Below are 18,825 nucleotides of genomic sequence, written 5' to 3'. Positions count from 1 at the left end.
CAACCGGAGGGGTATTTGTCAAACCATAGCTTTCTATCTTGCTACCCTAGGGAAATTTGGGGCATGCCTGATGCTCTCCCTTAGCAAGGAACCCCCAACTCCACTCCCCTCCCCCAAGCTCCATCCCTTGGTCTTGGCTACCTTTCAGCATCCAGAGATCAGTTTGCAACTGGAATACCATCCTTCTAGAAAGAGTTATGGCCCCTGGTTCCCTCGAGAATTCTCGGGTCTTTGTGACAAATATCATCGAGCCAGCTTAGCAGCCTTGAGCAGGGAGGGGGAGTTTGACTCTAAACGCAGCAGATTTCACACTAAAGCCAGAGCGAGCCTGCACCCAAGCTTGATTTTGAAAATGCAAGTTTGCAATCAAATCAGGGCCAGGCTGCAATCAGCCAGGATTACTTGCTCCAGTAATTCTCAAGCTACTACAGGATATCCCATCACCTGGAGAACTTGGTCTGATTCCGTAGGCCTGGTGGAGCCAGGGAATCTGCATTTCTGCCCGGCTCCCAGGGAATGCTAATGTAAGTTGAGCCTGGACCCCACTTTGAGAAGCTGCACTCTTGGCCATTGCTGTACACAGATTGCTCTTATGGAATGAGGGGGAGACTTTCACATCTTCTTAGCCTTTTTCATCTCCAAAGTTTTCATCGTCACTCACCACTTTAAAATGTGATTTTAAAATTTCAAGGGACTCTGGATGGAGACAAGATGGCCTGCCTGTGCCTCCGGGAGTCACAACAGGGGTCCTTTGGGTGATGGATTCATCCATCCTGCCTACTGCTCACTGACATGAAAGCACCAAACTCTTGCTGGGCAGGTGTGACCTTAGCTGTCACCTTCCATAGACCCTAACGCTCTGAAACTTAAAACTTGCCTTTGTAGACAGCCTCTAAATACTGGATATGAAGTCTTTTGATACTTAGAATTTAGTCAAAAATTCATTTGGCCCGAGATTGGTTGGATTTTTTATCCTATTACATGACCCAGTTCAGTGTGTGTGTGTGTGTGTGTGTGTGTGTGTGTGTGTGTGTGACAGATTTGTTTTCTAAGTATCCTTTCTGTTTGCTTATTGATTTATTCCAACTCTTTCTTACCCACAACAGCTCTACATACATGTCCTTTCCTCCGGTGTTCTCCAAGCTACAGGAACACGCTGAGTGGTAGCACTAGGCAATGTGCCCACCACCAGAGCGTCGGGCTGTTTCTCAGGGGGCCCCAGGGCACCCGCCCTGGGCTTTGTTAGGATCACCAAGCAGTGAGGCGCTCTCTGGCCAGCCTGAACTCCTGCGTGCTTTGCCAGAGCCCCCTGAGGACTTGTAAGGAGATAGGCTGGAGTTGAAGAGGCTAAATTACACCCCAGGGGACCTTTTAACGAAAACCCTAAATTTCTTTTGGGCGACTGGTAGGCCACGCGGTTGCAGGGTGAGCAGAGGTCCCTTCTCCCTCCACAGGCTTTGTGCCTGACTAGAGGAACCCCGTTCCCTCCAACAGCAAGGTGCCCCTGGATCTGGCTGCCACTGCCTCCCTGCGTCTCCTCCGGCTCGCCATCCTTCAGTTTCCTTCCACATCCTCTTCCTGCCTACCCCCTCAGCTCCTCACCTCATCCCACCAAGTCCCTCTTCCCTCTGGTTGGGGAAAAATCGGTAATAAGAAACCAGTTCAGTGTCAGAGAGTGGGGAAGAGAGAGACCTCCACCCCTTAAGATGCACCGCCATGGTGAGAGAGCTCATTTTGTGCAAAGAGGGCCTCGAGCCACCAGGGAATTCCTGGATTGTCTCAGGCTGTCGTGTGTGATGTCCATCACGCCGTGCGAACACCATCTGCTCCGTATTATGCTCGCAGTTGCCAGGCTACCTGCTGTATGCAGGAACACTTGACTGCCGGGCTCCACGTCCGCAGCGGCGGCCCGGGTGGGGCGGGGGACCCAGCCCTGATTAAGCCATCTGCGATTGGGGGGCGGGGGGGGGGGGGGTTGACTCAGAGCGAGGCCTGGAGTGCGGTCCCGGGCTCACACCACCCTCTGCTGGGCTACCGGCAAAACAACAACTGCTCAAGAGGGCCTGGGGCCACCTAGAAAAAGATGAAGCCCAGGGTCTGCAGTATCCAAGTACACAGGAGGTCACATCCTGTCCCTCCCAGGAACCAATGGTCTTCCATACCCGCCCGCATCTCTGGCCCCTATTGCTCAAATGCTGCGTGTTCTTGGGGGAGGGGGGTAAAAATCCCTTCAGAGAAAGCAAGTTTCCCCACGAGTGGGTTTATAAATAAACAGCTGGCTGTTCTCAGAAGATATTTTTATCGCCTCTGATTTTTGAAGTCGGAAACTGCCTCTTTGGGGGAGGCTAGAGTGTTGTTTACACCCTCCTACCTCGCTCTAGCCGTTAGAAAATTGTTAAGCTCTTGTCCCTGGAGCGGAAGGTGAATGTGTAAGACAGGTTCTTTGGTTTTGATCTCTCGCTCTTTTTTTTTTCTCCCCTTATTTTACTGAAAAGTGAGAGTGTTTGGAGAGCCTGGAAGATCTGCGTAGCAAATTGGATTCAAGGAGAGGAGAATGTATTAAGATTCTGAGTGGAAAAGCAAGGGGAGGTTGCTGGGCTGGGAGTGGAGAACAAACCAGTAATTAAAACTAAAAATACTGCATCATTTGGCTCCAAGGCATTACATGTCGCATGACGAAAGCTCACTCTGGTTTTCTCTAATTGCACAACCCAGTGTGTGTCCTCCATAGAAACAAGAGCAGGGACTTGAAATGCTGGAATTTGACAGACTATTTCTCATTAAGCCCTCTTAGATTCGAGGTTAAAAGAAGCCCAGCGACATAAACAGCCGCCTGCACCAGCTTCGTTTGTAAAGCAAGTCATGGTGTGCTTTCACGCTTTGGAACACACCTGTGCACTTGCTGGGAAGCCCCAAAGTTGCTGTATTTGGAAGGCAACGTTGCAGCCATATTGGGTCGTGTAGTCTGCATTGAGAATCTTAACAACTTTGGGGACAGGACCATTTGGGGAATGAAAGTAACCCCAGAGGTAATGGTTTGACTGTGTCCACAGGGACAAAATGTGGCTGCGTATATGAATATCATCGAGTCGTTTGGCTTTCTTATTTTCCCAGGGGAGAGAAGGCTATGAAGCCGCCCTTCACTCCTGGCTACATTCCTCAGCTATGCAGAAGGTCACATGGGCAACAAAATCTCAAAGTGCATGGAGAGAAACAGGGCCAGAAAGAAGAGCCCTTGCAAAAACAAGCTTAAAAAAAAAAAAAAAAAAAAAAAAAAAAAAAAAAAAAAAAAAAGTGTTGTCTTTTCTTGGATCTCATTTTCCCTTCAAAAATCTCTTCATCAAAACCGGGAAATATTAAACAGACTGAAATGCATGGGAGAACAAGTATTATCTGTCCTGCTGCTGGTTGGCTAGCTCTAGCGTGAAGTGTTAAGTTGATCAGCCATTTGTCTAGCAAGGAGGCAAGAAACAGCTTGATCCTGTAGGAAGGAGGGGCTTGGAGATTGGTAGCAAGCAGAAGGAGGAGAGAAGGGAAGGCTCTTGTGTACCTAGACACTTGCAGCCATAAAGATCTTTTACTAACATTAAAAATATTTCACAGCTCTCCACCTGATTGCAGGGAACGCGCATAAATAAAAGCCTCTACCGTGGACTATGGAGATGGAATTTAGCCAGCACTTACACCAAAAAGCAAGACTCATATGTAGACGATAGGCTGTTCTGATACGTGTGCTTGGCACTGTGGACTTAGAGTTCAGGAAAGTAAGTAGAAATAATACTGAAGTGGACCCAGCATCAGTACCCTCGTTCTCTTAGGGACCATCTTGTTGTGGACTGAACAACTTCACAAAACAAGCATATCTCCCTTACCTATTGTCTCTGAAGAAGCAATATGCTTTGTTTTGCTTATCCAGTTTTGTTTGGGTGCAGGGAGGCAGAGTAAGTAGGGATGTAGCATTTATTAGGTGAAGCTTCACCAGAAAGGACTGCGTGCCTAGGTCAGCACCAGGCAAAGAGAGAAGCCGGAGGCCAACAAGCCCAGGTTTATGGGGGATCGACCCCAAACTGGCCCTGGAGAGACAGACAGAATCTTATTTCTGTATTTTGAGAGAAAATTGCCTGCGTAATCTACCACATCTATAGCAAAACAGTAGCCACTCAGAGGGGGATACATTAAACATCTAGTTTGGATTATAATTTAAAATAATAGTAGATGTTTTATTTTATTGATTTTTTTCTTGTCAGGTCTTTTGAGGATGCCTGTCACAGTACTGTTGTGCCTGTCCTGGTGTGAGTGCCATTTAAGTCTGTGCCTCTGTGCTCAGGTTAAGTCCTTGACACCAGTGAATTGGAAGAAAGGACAGTTTTTCCACAGGACATTCAGACGGCATTTGCCATTGCTACTTTGTTGAGAGGAATGTCACAAAACTGGCTTTTCTGTCTACACACCTCCTGTGCCTGTACATTTTCCTTGGGAGCCTCCACTGTCCGGCTGCATAGACATCCCTTTTGAGGGCATTCTCCCAGATATCCCTTGGGCTCCGTGAGATGAGCTATTTAACACATTACCTCTATTCCCTGGGGGTCAGCCCTTATAAGTTGCTACCAACTATAGAGCCAAGAATCCCAATCCAGTCCCTGGTGCTGAAATTATCCCAGACACATGAGATGCAATTCTATTTTTAAAGAGATTAGGATATTACATAGCTTTTTAAAAAGTATTATTTCTCATTTCGTATATATAACTCACTCTGATCATATTTCCTTACCGTTACCGTCTCATGCCCTTTCCTCTCTGATTGAACCCCTTGGTCTTCCTAAGAAGTCCCTCTATTGAGACTATATAGCTTTGGTCAAAATAAAATATTTTCAGTGCCTACTATCAAACCTCTGCCTGACAGAATTAAAATGCACACACACAAAATAAAATAAAACGTACACACAACCAAGTGTTTTGACTAGTTGAACTAACATCAAACATCGGGTCTCTTTGTTAACAACTGTGGCAGTATATGGCTTCCGTGAACATCTCTCCTATTTACTAAGATATCCATTTTAGCAAAGTAGACAGTAAGTGCTAGGATCATGAAGAAAGGTAAGGGTGGAATTGCCTTTGAGATTTATGGTGAGCCCACTCCAAGGGTCATTTCCTTTTTTTTTTTTTTTTTTTTTTTTTTTTTTTATAGAATCAGAGTGTTGAAATCCCAGTGCATGGCCACTATGCCATCCCATTTGAAACAAACTTGGCTTCCCATTTCCCAGACCCATTTTCTGTTTCTATTTCATGTCCCTATAGCCTCTCCAGTTCTACCATGGCAAGGCCGACAAGACGGTTTTCCGGAAGTGTACCCGGTACCACTCTGGACCCGTGGAATCCCCAAGCTAGGACCTCTGCCCCATCCCCCTCCCCAGAAGTTTCCCATGAAATGACAAGAAGAGTTCCCGCAGAATTTCTAAATTGCTCTCTTTGGTCCCTCTAGGAGCAGCACGCGGTTGGTATTCCCCGGACCACAGGCCCTATGCAGAACTCTGTGCCCCCAGGGTCGGGCAGCATGGTCTCCGGAGCCAGTCCTGGGGGTCTTGGATTTCTAGGCAGCCAGCCACAGGCAGCCATCATGAAGCAGATGCTAATGGATCAACGAGCCCAGCTGATGGAGCACCAGAAGCAACAGTTCCTTCGGGAGCAGAGGCAGCAGCAGCAGCAACAACAACAACAACAGCAGCAGCAGCAGCAGCAGCAGCAGCAGCAGATCTTGGCTGAGCAGGTAGGTAACAAGCCCCGAGGTTTAAGCCATCAATTCAGCAAGCACTTTATTTGGCACTTCCTATTGGCAAAAAAAAGTCACCATTGTCCCTGTCCAGATGCTCATAGATCTGCCCTTCATAGAAACATAGAAAAAGGGGGGAAAAAACAGAAAGAAAGACTAGAGAATTCAACTGAGCTGGTTGTAAATGTTATACTGGTGTGGTGGTTTGAATACGAGTGGCCCCCATAGATTCATGTTTTGAATTCTTGGCTATAGGAAATGACACTACTAGGAGGTCTGGCCCTGTTGAAGTAGGTGTGGCCTTGTTGGAAGAAGTGTGTCACTGTGGGGGCTCAAGTTGTGCCCAGTGTGGCACACAGTCTCCTTCTGTTGCCTGTGGATCAAGACGTAGAACTCTCAGCTCCTTCTCCAGCACCGTGTCTGCCTGCATGCTGCCATGCTTCCCGCCATGATGAATGCTGGACTAAACTTACTCTGAAGCTGTAAGCCAGCCCCAATGAAATATTTGCCTTCATGAGGAGTTGCTGTGGTCATGGTGTCTCTTCACAGCAACAGAACTGTGACTAAGACAATGGGAACAATACGGCAAGACACACAGAACTATCAGGGAACTTGAACGGGGGTCATGGAGAGGATATAACTGGAGAAAGTCCCTGACACCTTATCATAGAACTCAGGAAATCTGTGAGTTAAAGGAAGACCTAGCACAGACAGGCATTTACCTGAAGCATACCCATCCGCCCCAGCCATATAATCCTCCTGCTCTGGAAGAAAGCCTTCCCTGCAGACCACCCCTCTTGCCTTTGATTTATTCTGGTTTAGATGCTGGTGCCTGATTTAGTGTTATCCCAAGGAATTGCCTAAATCTGCCCATAAGAGAGCCTGTGGTGGCCTCTGTGAGGCCTTGTAGGACATCCTACTCAGCAGACAGGCCCTGTATCACGGGTGGGCATCCCACACTGCAGGCAGGCCCTGTATCACGGGTGGGCTGAAAAGCCCAGCAAAGCTTTGACTCTTGCTCATACCTTGTTCCTAACAGAATTAGAGTCTTGGAATTTCCTCTTCAAGGTACTGACTGAATAGGCTACAGGCACACCAAGGCCCCTGCCCACCCAGAATAGCAGTTACGAATACTACCAGTCACCCTCCAAAGAGAAAGCGTGTGCTGTTGAGCGTACCTGGCTTATGCTCCTGGGCAGCTGTGTAATTATCTCCCTTCTCACCAAGGTCAGTCAGCCACCTGGCAGCTAATGTACAAACAAACCTCCAACCCTCTCACCCTGCATAAGGTGTGTGACAAGGAGCTGTGCTAATATCTCTCCGGTAGTGATAAATGGAGCTGCTAGGGGGCTCTGGGCTTTGTAAGTCTCTCCTCCAGCAAGCCCAGGACATTTTCAGGTGTGCCTGATGCCCTGAGAGATTGTTTCTGACACATGCGCCGCAACTGAGACACAGAAGGAGTCAGAGTAGCCAGGTAGAATGTACCTGTGCCCACCCAGGGGCACACTCTCATGCCACCCCACAGCCTGGTTAGCCAAGGCCTGAGGAGCAGAAGGGGAGGTGGAAGATCGCAGGAAGAGGTGTTTCAAGTCCATGACTTTGGACAAGGAGACAAGATAGAAACCCCCCAAGAATCATGATGAGATGGGACTACCTGGAAAACATGGAGGAAACAAAAAAAAAAAAAAAAAAAAAACTGTGTGAGTTGCCTTAGCAACCGTATATACAGTTTATAAGGGACCAAGTTGAAGTCACCCAGCTCAGGGTGGGGACTTGTCTATCCTTTTCACTTTTAATATGATTTTGAATGAATAAGTAGATCATAGAAGGCTGAACAGATGGGTGAAGTGCTCACTGTATAAGCATAAGGATCTACATTTAGTCTCAGCTGCAGTAGTGCCCATCGGGACTCACAGCACCTACCATGAGATGGGGGGACACAGGGGACCCTCAGAAGCCACCAGACCAGCTAGCTGGCATGTACAGAGGCAAGCCAGACATCCTATCTCAAACAAAATAGAAAGTGAGAAAATACCAGAGGTTGCCTGTACCCTTGGCGCGCGCGCACACACACACACACACACACACACACACACACACACACACACACGCTCGCGCGCGCGCACACACACATTTTTTAAAAACCAGTCTGTCTTTATCTAGTAGGTTAGGTAGGTTTACATAATTTTCCCATGTTAAAGTTTGTTTGAGATAAAGAATGTCAAAGTCCCTAGAAAACTATGCTTTGCACATATGTATATGGAAGTGGCTCCTAGGACAGATGACCATATTGGGGATTGTTGTAGAAAAGCTACAGCCCATGTGTCATCCGTGTCAATTTAATGTCTCATCTGCCTGTGCCCCACGTGATGCTCAGACTTCGGGTGGCTCAGGGCCTCCATGGTGCTCTCAGCTTTCTGCTGAGCTTTCTCTGCTATCATTGGCCATGCCGGGGATGGATCCCAGGGCCTCACATATGTTAGGCAAGTGCTCTGCTTCTGGGCTGCACCCCAGCCCTGAGTGTAAATACTGATCGTCACATCAGCACCACGCTGACTCTGTGATTTTCTCAGTCTCAGCAGCATACCCTGTCACTTTCAGTTCTGGAAACAATATATTGGAAATGCTTGTGTTTCCTGAGGCCTCGTGATGGAAACCGGGCAGATTTGAGATGCTGCCTATCTCCGGGAACTCAGTTGATTCGGCAGTCAGAGGTTTTAACCTTGAAGGTTAAAAGCAGGTGGGAACTGAGGCTAACGCCTTGTTCTTGAAGAGCGCATAGCATGTCCCCCCTCGTCCACTCACAGAGGTTGAACAGAATTTCCCATCTGAGGTCTCAGATAAACAGTCAAGATTCTGAAGTCCCGTCGTTTACAGGCTGAAAGACTGAAAGTTGGGGAGGAACTTCTGTGGTTTGAGACCATAGGCTTAGAAAAAGGTAGAGCCGGGAAGAGAAGTAGAGAATCCTGGTTCCAGGCCATGCCCAGCACACCACAACCACAGACTTATTCCTCCCTGTAAATGAGGCAGTTAAAGTTGTATACTGTATAGGAAGTGACAAGAAGAAATTTCTCTCTCTCTCTCTCTCTCTCTCTCTCTCTCTCTCTGTGTGTGTGTGTGTGTGTGTGTGTGTGTGTGTGTGAATGTATCATATGGAAGCTATAATGAACCACAGGTATCGTCCTTCTGGCACTGTCCACCTTGTTAATTAAGGCAGGGTGAGTCACTGGCTTGGAGCTTGAGAAGTAGGCTAGAGTGTTTGTCCAGAGAGATGCCTGCTTCTGACTCCCCAGTCCTGGGATTATACCACATCTGACTTTTTTTCTCTTTTGCTTTTGTCTTTATTCTTTCTTTCTTTCTTTCTTTCTTTCTTTCTTTCTTTCTTTCTTTTTTTTTTAACCTGGGCTGTAGGACTCAAACCCAGAGCGTCAGTCTTCTGAGGCAATGAATTACTTTCCTGACTCAGCTATCTCCCCAGGCCAGGAAAAACTTTTAAAAGCTCCACTTACTCCCAGTAACATCCTTGCATTGTTGCCTGAAAGGTTTGCTTGGTCTCTGGCCTACACTCAGAATGCTCTACACAGTGATTGATGTCTTTTCCTGTGGAACCCCATGGTAGACACACAGGCTGGGCCAACAGGGCAGGAGCTAGGTTTTGTTGTTGTTGCTGTTGCTGCTGCTGTTGTTGTTGTTGTTGTTGTTTCTTTCTTTTGGATGCTAGAATGCTGGCTGGCCTTTCAGGGGAAAAAGAAAGAAATTCAGAAAATGACAGACCTGCCTAGGAACAAACTTGAGAGAGAAAATGGAAGTAAACACATGTGGCGGGAAGTAGCCAGTGGCTGTTAGTTTTATAATGAACACTCTGAGGAGCGGGGATCTGGTTGCAAGTTCTTTTGGCTCGCACACATGAAAAGTACTTAATGAATATTCAGCAGCTGCAGGAAAGCAGTTAAGTGGCATCAGAGGTCATGTGACCAGTTGATAGCCGACCGACTGAAAACTCAAAAGCCTGGTTCCCTGCCCTTTCCTCTTGCCCTTGTGTCTCTCTCCTTTGCACATTATAATGATCATAACAGCATGCCCAGCAGGTTGGTGATGCTGCTCATGGCACAGAATCCCACGCAAGTCAAAGAAGAAAGACTAAAAGGCAGGCCTTGGACTCCCAGAATAGGTGGGATCCCACATGGTTGCTTCAGAGCAGCAAATTCAGAGTATCTTACTTGTAGACATGTATTGTATAGGTGGTGTGACTTCATGGGGAGAAGATTAGCCTTTTTTTTTTTTTTCAAACATGGCTCCTGAGGAGCCTGTGTTCCTGTATCCACAGCATCTACTTAGGTTATTAAAAAAAAAAAAAAAAAAAAAAAAAAACAGTTGTTTGTCCCTTTGAGCCGGATCCCCACAGTGCCAAGGAAAGCAGTCTTCTGGCTGATGTTGGAAAAATCAAAGATAAAATTGCTTCACTTGGTACATGAGCCAACAAGTCCAGCATCAAGCACAAAGAAATATCAGCAGAAGACAAGTCGGAGCAGTGACATCTGCAACAGTCCCAGACTAGGACACCCAAAATGACTGTCTGTAGTAGAATGAGTACACTGTGGTATGTCCATACAGTAAAATGCTAGTCGGTCGTGAAGAGGAAGCATGCATCTCAGCATGAAGGAACCGCTCCAGTTTTATGGGAGATGTAAAACACCAGGCACAGGATACGCATTGTATGAATCCCTTTCAATGAAATACAATGGCGACAAGAAGTAGCCTGTGTGGGTCAAAGTCAAGTTAATGGCGCTCTAGGAGAGGAATGACTGGAACAAGAGGGCCTCTAACAAGTGTCTGATTCTGGCTCTGAAGACTAGTTTCCTAGGTATTTACATTTAGTGAAAATCCACCCACACCCATTGTGGACTTTATGCGGCCCTTGCCTCTGTGTATGTGTTTTTTTCACCCACACAAAATTTAGTCTTTGAGAGAAAAATAATACACTACCTTCATCAAAGCTGGCAGGTCTGCTGTGTGTGCCCCCTGTCTCACCTCCGACTTCTCTTTTCTAGCAGTTACAGCAGCCGCACCTGCCCCGCCAGCACCTCCAGCAACAGCGGAATCCGTACCCAGTGCAGCAGGTCAATCAGTTCCAAGGTGAGGCCACTGTGTGCCTGCTGGCCCTGGCTTGCCACTGTGACGTGTGTGCAAGCCTGTGGCCGATGCATTGCTTTCTGTGTATTTATATGTGGGTCATAACCGATGAACTTAACTGACAAACAGGAAAGAGCAAGGACAAAGGATCCCTGGGGGAGCCTCTGTTGGGCCTGCTGATCGGAGAACTTCTAGCCAGCCCAGGGTGCAGTGCAGTAGCAGGACTCAGACTGCTTTCCTTTCTCAAGGCTACAGAGTATTTTGTAGGTGAACAACAACTTGTAAGGGCAAGCTAGTGCTTGTCGGCCCCAAAAGCAGTCTTGTTTCCATGGCGAGACAGCCATCCTAGTCCAGAGGGGAGAGAAAAGGAGAAGAGGGTTGGAGGAGAGTAGAGAAGAGGGAAGGGGAGAGAAGGGGAGGGGAGAGGAGGCTAAGTGCAGAGTGATTCCTGGTCCAAAAGGGTGAGCTTTGCTCCAGAAAGACATTAGGGTCTTTGCCAAGCAAAAAGAGACAGGATGGTTTCTTTTTCTAGCTGTAGGCACTTGCCTGTTTGCAGAAGCCAATGGTGAGTCAGTGAGCTACAGGGTGGATCTGAAATATGCTCCATTGGTCAAACAGCTTGAAGGCAGTGGTCATGACCTTTTACCTCAAGTCCTACTCATGTCTAAAAGAAAAACAAAAAACAGTTGATGGAGATTCTTTGAATGGATTCTCTACTGAACTGAATCAAGTCCACAAGGAGAATGCGCAGTGAGCAGCTTCAGTCTTCCTCCTCCTTTCTGAGACAGACTGCCACTATATACTCCAAGCCAGCCTGGAGTTCAGTATGTAGCCCGGTCTTGAGCTCACGATCCTTATGCCTCCCTATCTCCCAAGTTGATTGGCTTGCAGGCATATACCACTACACTCAACACAGCCCAAAGAGTTGGCGTCCCACTGACTTGATGGCATAATACCCAGAAAAGGAAATAGCTTGCATCTGAAACGTGAACAAATGGAACACGGGGGTATGACCTCAATTTTCTGTGTCTATTTAAATATAAATAAGAGTTGGCAGGGATCTTTCTCTGGATGCTGGGAACCAGGTGACTTTCATTTCTGACTTTGTACTTTTCAATATTTTGCAAAATGTTCACAACTCGTGTGTTATAATCATTAAAAGCAATGACCTTTCTTCTGAAGATTTATGATTGCAGTAGATCCTTCCATATACGAGACCGTCCTTCCCAAGGAAGATTCCAGCAACATCTGATATGTTGGTATGGAGAACAGTGGGTGATGGCTGTCCTTTCTCTCTCTGTAGGTTCACCCCAGGACATGGTGGCTGTGAGAAGCCAGGCAGCTCTCCAGAGCATGCGGACATCAAGGTTGATGGCACAGAATGCAGGCATGATGGGAATGGGACCCTCCCAGAACCCAGGGACAATGGCTACAGCAGCAGCACAGTCTGAGATAGGACTGGCCCCTTACAGTGCCCCTCCAACCAGCCAACCGGGAATGTATACCATGAGCACAGGAATGACCCAAATGTTGCAGCACCCCAACCAAAGTGGCATGGGCATCCCACACAACCCACCCCAGGGACCCAGGCAGCCAGCCTCCAGCCAAGGGGTAGGCATGGTGAGTGGCTTCAGTCAGAGCATGCTGGTGAACTCGGCTCTGTCGCAGCAGCACCAGCAGATGAAAGGACCTGTGGGCCAGGCCTTGCCTAGGCCCCAAGGCCCGCCCAGGCTTCAGAGTGTCATGGGAGCCGTCCAGCAAGGAGCACAAACCTGGCCACAGAGGAGCTTACAGGGAGTGCCTGGGAGGACTAGTGGCGAGTTGGGACCATTCAACAATGGTGCCAGCTACCCACTTCAAGCTGGTCAGCCAAGACTGACCAAACAACACTTCCCACAGGGACTGAGCCAGCCAGTCATGGATGCTAACGCTGGCACAGTGAGAACCCTCAACCCAGCAGGTATGGGACGTCAGATGATGCCACCCCTGGCAGGACAGCAAAGTGCCAGCCAGGTGAGGCCATTGGTCATGCCTGGCCTGAACCAGGGTGTCTCTGGGATGCCAGCATTCAGCCAGCCCCCAGCACAGCAGCAGATAGCAGGCGGCAGCTTTGCTGCAAGCAACCAGGGCCAGGCCTATGAGCGGAACCCTGCTCAGGACATGTCATACAATTATAGCGGTGAGGGTGCCGGGGCTTCCTTCCCTGGCCTCCCAGACAGTACAGACCTCGTGGACTCCATCATCAAAAGTGGTCCAGGGGATGAGTGGATGCAAGAGCTTGATGAACTGTTTGGTAACCCTTAATCAGGAGGGGCCTAGGAGCTGCTCTGCTAGAAGCCTTGCAAGTGAAAAGGAAACAGGATGGTGGCCCATCCTTGTTTTTTGTTTTTTTGACCCACGTAAACTGAGAACATGACATCTGGCTGACAGTAGAAGGCACCGGTGTCCATCCACAGCTCTGAGACATCGTTCCACCCGACTTCCACAGAGCAATCAAGTAGAGAGGGCGTGCCGATACCTGCCTGCAGAGAAGGGATGTAGAGAGCAGGTGGGGAAGTCGAGGCAGCAAGAGCTCCTCTGCTAAGCACCCCTGGGATCTTCTGGTCCAGGAGCTGTTCCGGCCCAAAGGGACTATGGCCCAAGATGAGGTCCCCTTAGGCCTTCCTGCCTTGGGTCCTGAGACCTCAGCTTTGCAGACGAGAGATGGAGCCTCACCCAGAAAAAGGCCCAGCAGAGGATGCACACACGCCATGTGCATGGGTCAGAAAGAAATGTATGCTTCCAGACATGTTCCTGGACTTGGAGGCAGAACCATGAGCTCACCTGGGCTGGCCCTGGGGAAACAAGCAAAGATCCTCCAGGCCTGTTTGTCTCCTGTCCAGCAGTGACCCTCAGGAATGCTAAGGTGTTGCTGCCAGCCACCTCACCAGGGGATAGCCAACTATGCTTGAGAAGAGCCAGCTAGAAGCCCTGATGGTCAGCTTCAGCTAAAGGCCATGGTGGCCATCATTCTAGTTGATCTCCAATCCAGTTTGACATATCTAGCTGGTTTTCATATGCTTATGGCCACAGGGTGGAAAGACTTCTGCTGAGTTCGGTGTCTGCCAAGCCGCCCCTTCCACCCTCAGCCCTGCCTCCACTCCTCCCAGTCTCTATGCCAGCCTGCCTTTACTTCTCCCTACAGACTATCCAGGAAGTAAAGCACTGAGGCAGAGTCAATGTACCACAAGAGTACAGACAGTGCTTGGCATGCTTGGAAGGCGACACTGGAATCTTCTTCCACCGTGTGGAAAAGTCAACTGTCTCCCCTGGAGCGGAGTGGGCCACACAGATAAGAGCTGCAGATTTATTCGAGCCACACCCATACTTCTGCTGTTCCCAGGGAAGATGCCCGGTTCTTTCAGATGGTGTCATCGATGACAACTCCAGCGTTAGGAAGACAAAAGCTAGAGATGGAAAAGCTGAACCACGTAACTCAATCTTACTGCTGTAGATGCTGAAGAGAGGAGAGGGAGGTGTGGCTGTCATCCTAAGCCACTCACTCTACTTCCAAAGCTGTGCAGCCGGTCTCCTTGGAACTCACACATGCCTTCCCCCAGTGAAAACTAAGAAGGAGTGAACAGCCTCCATGGTCACAAGCCTTGTCTCTTGGTCTTTACCTCTCCTCCCACAGTCCCATCTTGGAGGTCATGTGACATTTGTCTGTGTTGTTTACTTCCCTCCTGACCAAACACACGCACATGCGTACACACAAACTGTACATCCTACAAACTGGCTTCCTTCTGTGTCGTCACATACATCTTACTAAGAAGACCACAGCCTGTGGGGACTTCAGTGGCCATACCCAAGAAAGTCCAGACAGGGGTGGGTGCACTGCAGTAGAAAGCCGAGATGGGGTTCCAGGGAAGGGGGGAGAGGGTAACATTTGATTTGTTCTCCATAGCCCCAGAGTTCCAGACCTGCTCAGACAGGAAGTAAAGCCAGAGGTACCAGGGTGAGGAGCTGTGTGCCTCTCCAAAGAGGTGGTGGCAAGGGGACTGTGACCTCCCGGGATGGGGAGGAACTGCCACTAGGGGAACTGAGTGGAAACACGTGGAAACCAAAAAATAAAAATTTAAAAAAAAAAAAAAAAAACATAGTGAATGGAGAACGCATAGAATACAAACTTATCAGTTTTCCTGCCAGGTACAGGGAAGAAGTAAACAAGCAATGATGAGAAGCCAGAGGTGGAGAGAGGGGCGCGTTGTCTTTAAAAGCCTCCTGCAAGTGCCCAGTCTGAGGACCAACTGATAGAGTGGTAGATTTTAATGAGCTCGTTCTGTTTTTGTTTTTACTACGGTGCTGATGTATATGTAATGTCTAAAAAAAAAAAGCTATTTGTAAATAAGTTTTTACAATGCTACAGATATCACTGGGTCTACTATATGTAAAAAGTATACATATAAAAATATATATATATATATAATGTTTGTTTAAAATAGAGTATTTTTATTTCCTCCCTAACTCATCAGTGAAGAGGTGATATTACACTTCAGATGACATCTAATTACTGATTTCTACTGTATGACGTATGGCAACTTCCTCCCTTTTATTCAGATTTTTCTATTTTGTTCTTACTTTGTACATCAAGCATTGCTTATTTCCTTTATGGAATGTACACAATTCTGATATGTAGAAGCGAAGCAATGTTGGCACACCGCTTTTAAAGAAAAAACAACCAACCAATAAAATGTCACTATCTGAATCAATCCATAGCCCCTGTTCGTTTTAGGGTCCTCTCTGTGTTCCAGTGTCAGATAGGCAGATGAATCGTGCCTGGCTTTTAGTAGACTGACTGCAGATTCCTTTCTCAGAATTGTGGTGTTGTTATTTAAACAAGTATTTAACAGTAGAAGTCAATCACTCTCAGCCTTTCTAATGTCAACCACATGATGGAGATTTTCTAAATTTACTGGAGCATCCCGAGGGATGTGTCGAGAGGGAGGGAGAAGGTCTAACATAACTCTGTTTATAGATCCAGAACCAGAACAATTCAAAACTGGCTCAGCCACAGTGTTCAGAAAATGGCAGGGCCAGAGAGATGGCTCATCGGATAAAGGAGTTTGCCACCAAGCCTGCTAACTTGAGTTCAATCCCTGGAACCAACATGGTGGAAGGAGAGGACTTACTCAAAGAACTTGTCCTTTGACCTCTATATGATCCCCATGGCTCATGTGCACACACACACAAATATATATATGAATGAAAATGGGTAGTGAAAATTTGATGGGTAAAAATCTTAGGAATGTATTAGGAAGAAACACTTAGCAGTTGACACTTTGACACCTCCCCTTCCTGGTGTTCCTTGTTTCTCCATCAAAGCAAGGCCTGGCCGAGCGTTTCCTGTGCCCATCCTGAGCTGAAAATGCTTCACACTTACACTCCTCTGTTCTAGCCAGTAACTCACTGCTGCAGGATCGTAACCGGCCAGTTAACTTGTCTGGACAAACTCTGAGGTCGAATGATGCTCCAAGCTGGCTGCAGGATCAGGCAGAGGCTGGGGTTTGGCTCACACTTACCCCTCTGCTTGGTTTCTTCTCAGTCTCCATCTGCTGCCCTGCTCTTTTTACTTTCCTCCTCCCTCAGGCCCTTTATTAATAAGCCCATACATTGGAATTCATTTCTCCACCTTCAGAAGACCTACCCTAAGACACCCCATTAAACTTAAGACACAGTAAAATAACACATTTCGAAACTCTGAGTTAAGCAGAAAAATAGATCACAGAAAACGTCGTCGTAGAAACAGTTCCACAACAAAGGTGAGTTTTAATATACATAAGCCCAGAGAAAGAATCAACTTGACTGTGAAAGAAGAAGCTAGCCCTACCCACAGCGGGCTATACTTCCAGATTGACTGACAGTGGGCTAGCTTGGGCTCTATCAGATAGCAGGATGGTAAACATGAATCTGTTTTGGTCAGAGGGAGAATGGGAGAGAGAGTTAACAACAGGGTAAAGACATGGCGCTCTGAGAAGAGTAAGGACTCCTTCCTCTCTTTAAAATTTATACTAAAATCTGTTGGGCACCAGATGAGTGGAATACCCTTCTTCTTAAAAAAAATAAATCTATAATTTTATTACGATAAAACTGAATGTGTGGTATGAAGTTCATGTTTAAACATTTCACAACCATCTACCATGTGCCTAAGAGGATTCTACAAGAAGGTTGTAGATGCCAGTCTAGACAATGCCAAGAGCTGATAGACTTTATGAGTCAAGACAGTACTGGGGGTGGGGCCGAGGAACCAGCTGATTTTTGCATTTCAGGCTCGGTGTGAAAGCTAGAGTCTGGAGACTAGGGGTTTGGAAATCGTTTGACTGAGGGACAGTAACAAGTCATGGTATGCATCCAACCCCTTGCTGAAGAAGCAACCACCCCGGGCATGAATTAGCATCTTCTTTTCCTGTGTGTGGTTCATATCAAAGTCATGGGCAGCACTGTCCCAATAAGCCTTTTGTTGTCTTGCTGGGCGTGGTAGCACACACCTTTAATCCCAGCAGAAGCAAGTGCATCTCTGTGAGTGTGAGGCTAGCCTGTAGTAAAACCCTATCTCAAAAAAAAAAAAAAAAAAAAAAAAAAAGTCTTCCATTCATGATCTTCCGGGTGCTATATGATGTCCTAGAGCAGTCAGTGTGCCACGAGGGGAGAAACGTCTCTGAGCGCATGAGACACAGGGAACTTCTTTGTGGAATAAGGACCATTTCCAGATTCAAGTGTCTGAGAAAGGGGGAGCTGGGGTGTGGGGGAACAAGTGATGTAATATTTTTATTAGTGATGCTTTGGGCATGTTTTGATGTCCAAGCATGGAAACAAGCGGGAGACAGATGGCTTTCTGGAAAGGAACAAGATTATAGGAGACCCACATCTGAACTGCTCAGCTGCTTCCTGATTTATTGTGTTCTTTTCACCCTCACCTTATTCTCTCTGGTCGTCTTTGTTCAGTTCAAAGGGCGTGGGATACTCTGATTCTATGGCCCGGCTGCCACAGGCACCCACCTCACCGATAAGAAGCAGCAGGCATTAATGCAGCTTCCACACACCCGGGAGTCCCCATGTCCCTGCCCATGCACAGGCCATTGGGGCCAGACCAACACTAACGGGTCCAGCAAAGCCACTATGTCCCCATCACATCTCTGACACAGAAGAAAAAGAAACTTTCCAGCTATGAAAAACCTGACTTTTTTGTTTCGGCTTCTCTTTAAGAGTTTAAAACTTTGAACATTTCCAAACCATCAGGGAAGTAGGAGAAGTATCTCCAGCCATCAACTCAGTTTAATCTTGGTTACTACTTCACCCTGAGGACTCCTTATTTGTAATTTGGGAGTCATTTCAAAGCAAAATATGTGTCTGTGGCCACATCCCCGCTCAGCACCTCAGTGTGCAGCCGCAGAGAGCGTTCATTCTCTACCCTAATCACAGTGTCATTAAAAGACCTACAGCACCTAACATGCGTCCCCTAACATGCGTCCCCTCGTAGCTTCTAGTTCCTACTCCATATCCGAGTTGTTGCAATCTCACAAAGCTCTTCCACAGCTGTCCTTTTCCCTACTCAGAGTTTATCCTTTGGTCCTCACATCTCCTGAGGCTTCAGTAGTAGACAAAAGGAAAGCCTTGGTCCCTCTTCTCATGAGTTTGTTTCCAAGTCATGAATTTAATTTTCTTGGCGTAAAGTGTCAGGTTTACTACTAGAGACATATACACACAACTGTCAGACCAAGCAGAGACTTACAACGTGCCAGGCCCTGGGAAGGTTGGGGCAGAAGGAGCATGAAATCAAGGACATCCTGAAACCCTGTCTCAAAAACAACATCTCTTTGGCCAGAGAGAATCCGCTGAGGAGGCTAGCTCTACCCAGGGTCTTACAGCCCAACTTAACAGTAATT

The 18,825-nt window shown here is 47.4% G+C and overlaps 1 protein-coding gene across 2 annotated transcripts in view; it reads left to right on the top strand.

Annotated features, from left to right (window-relative positions):
• The window catches only part of Maml3 (mastermind like transcriptional coactivator 3), a 418,526-nt gene extending 402,869 nt beyond the window's left edge, over positions 1–15,657 (top strand). The window contains exons 3-5 of one of the 2 annotated variants that reach the window (XM_076932359.1): positions 5,483–5,767; positions 10,825–10,906; positions 12,207–15,657. In XM_076932359.1, the coding sequence (XP_076788474.1) occupies positions 5,483–5,767; positions 10,825–10,906; positions 12,207–13,207 (1,368 nt within the window). In that variant the 3' untranslated portion in view covers positions 13,208–15,657. Of the gene's footprint in view, positions 1–5,482; positions 5,768–10,821; positions 10,907–12,206 lie in introns of both variants that reach the window. The other variant, XM_034500484.2, reaches the window with a different exon arrangement.
• Positions 15,658–18,825: the final 3,168 nt, after the last annotated feature.

Source organism: Arvicanthis niloticus, chromosome 4 (genome assembly GCF_011762505.2).
Source record: "Arvicanthis niloticus isolate mArvNil1 chromosome 4, mArvNil1.pat.X, whole genome shotgun sequence".
Taxonomy (NCBI): Eukaryota; Metazoa; Chordata; class Mammalia; order Rodentia; family Muridae; genus Arvicanthis; species Arvicanthis niloticus.
The sequence above is the reverse complement of the archived record's forward strand: the minus strand, read 5'-3'. Positions and strand labels throughout refer to the sequence as shown.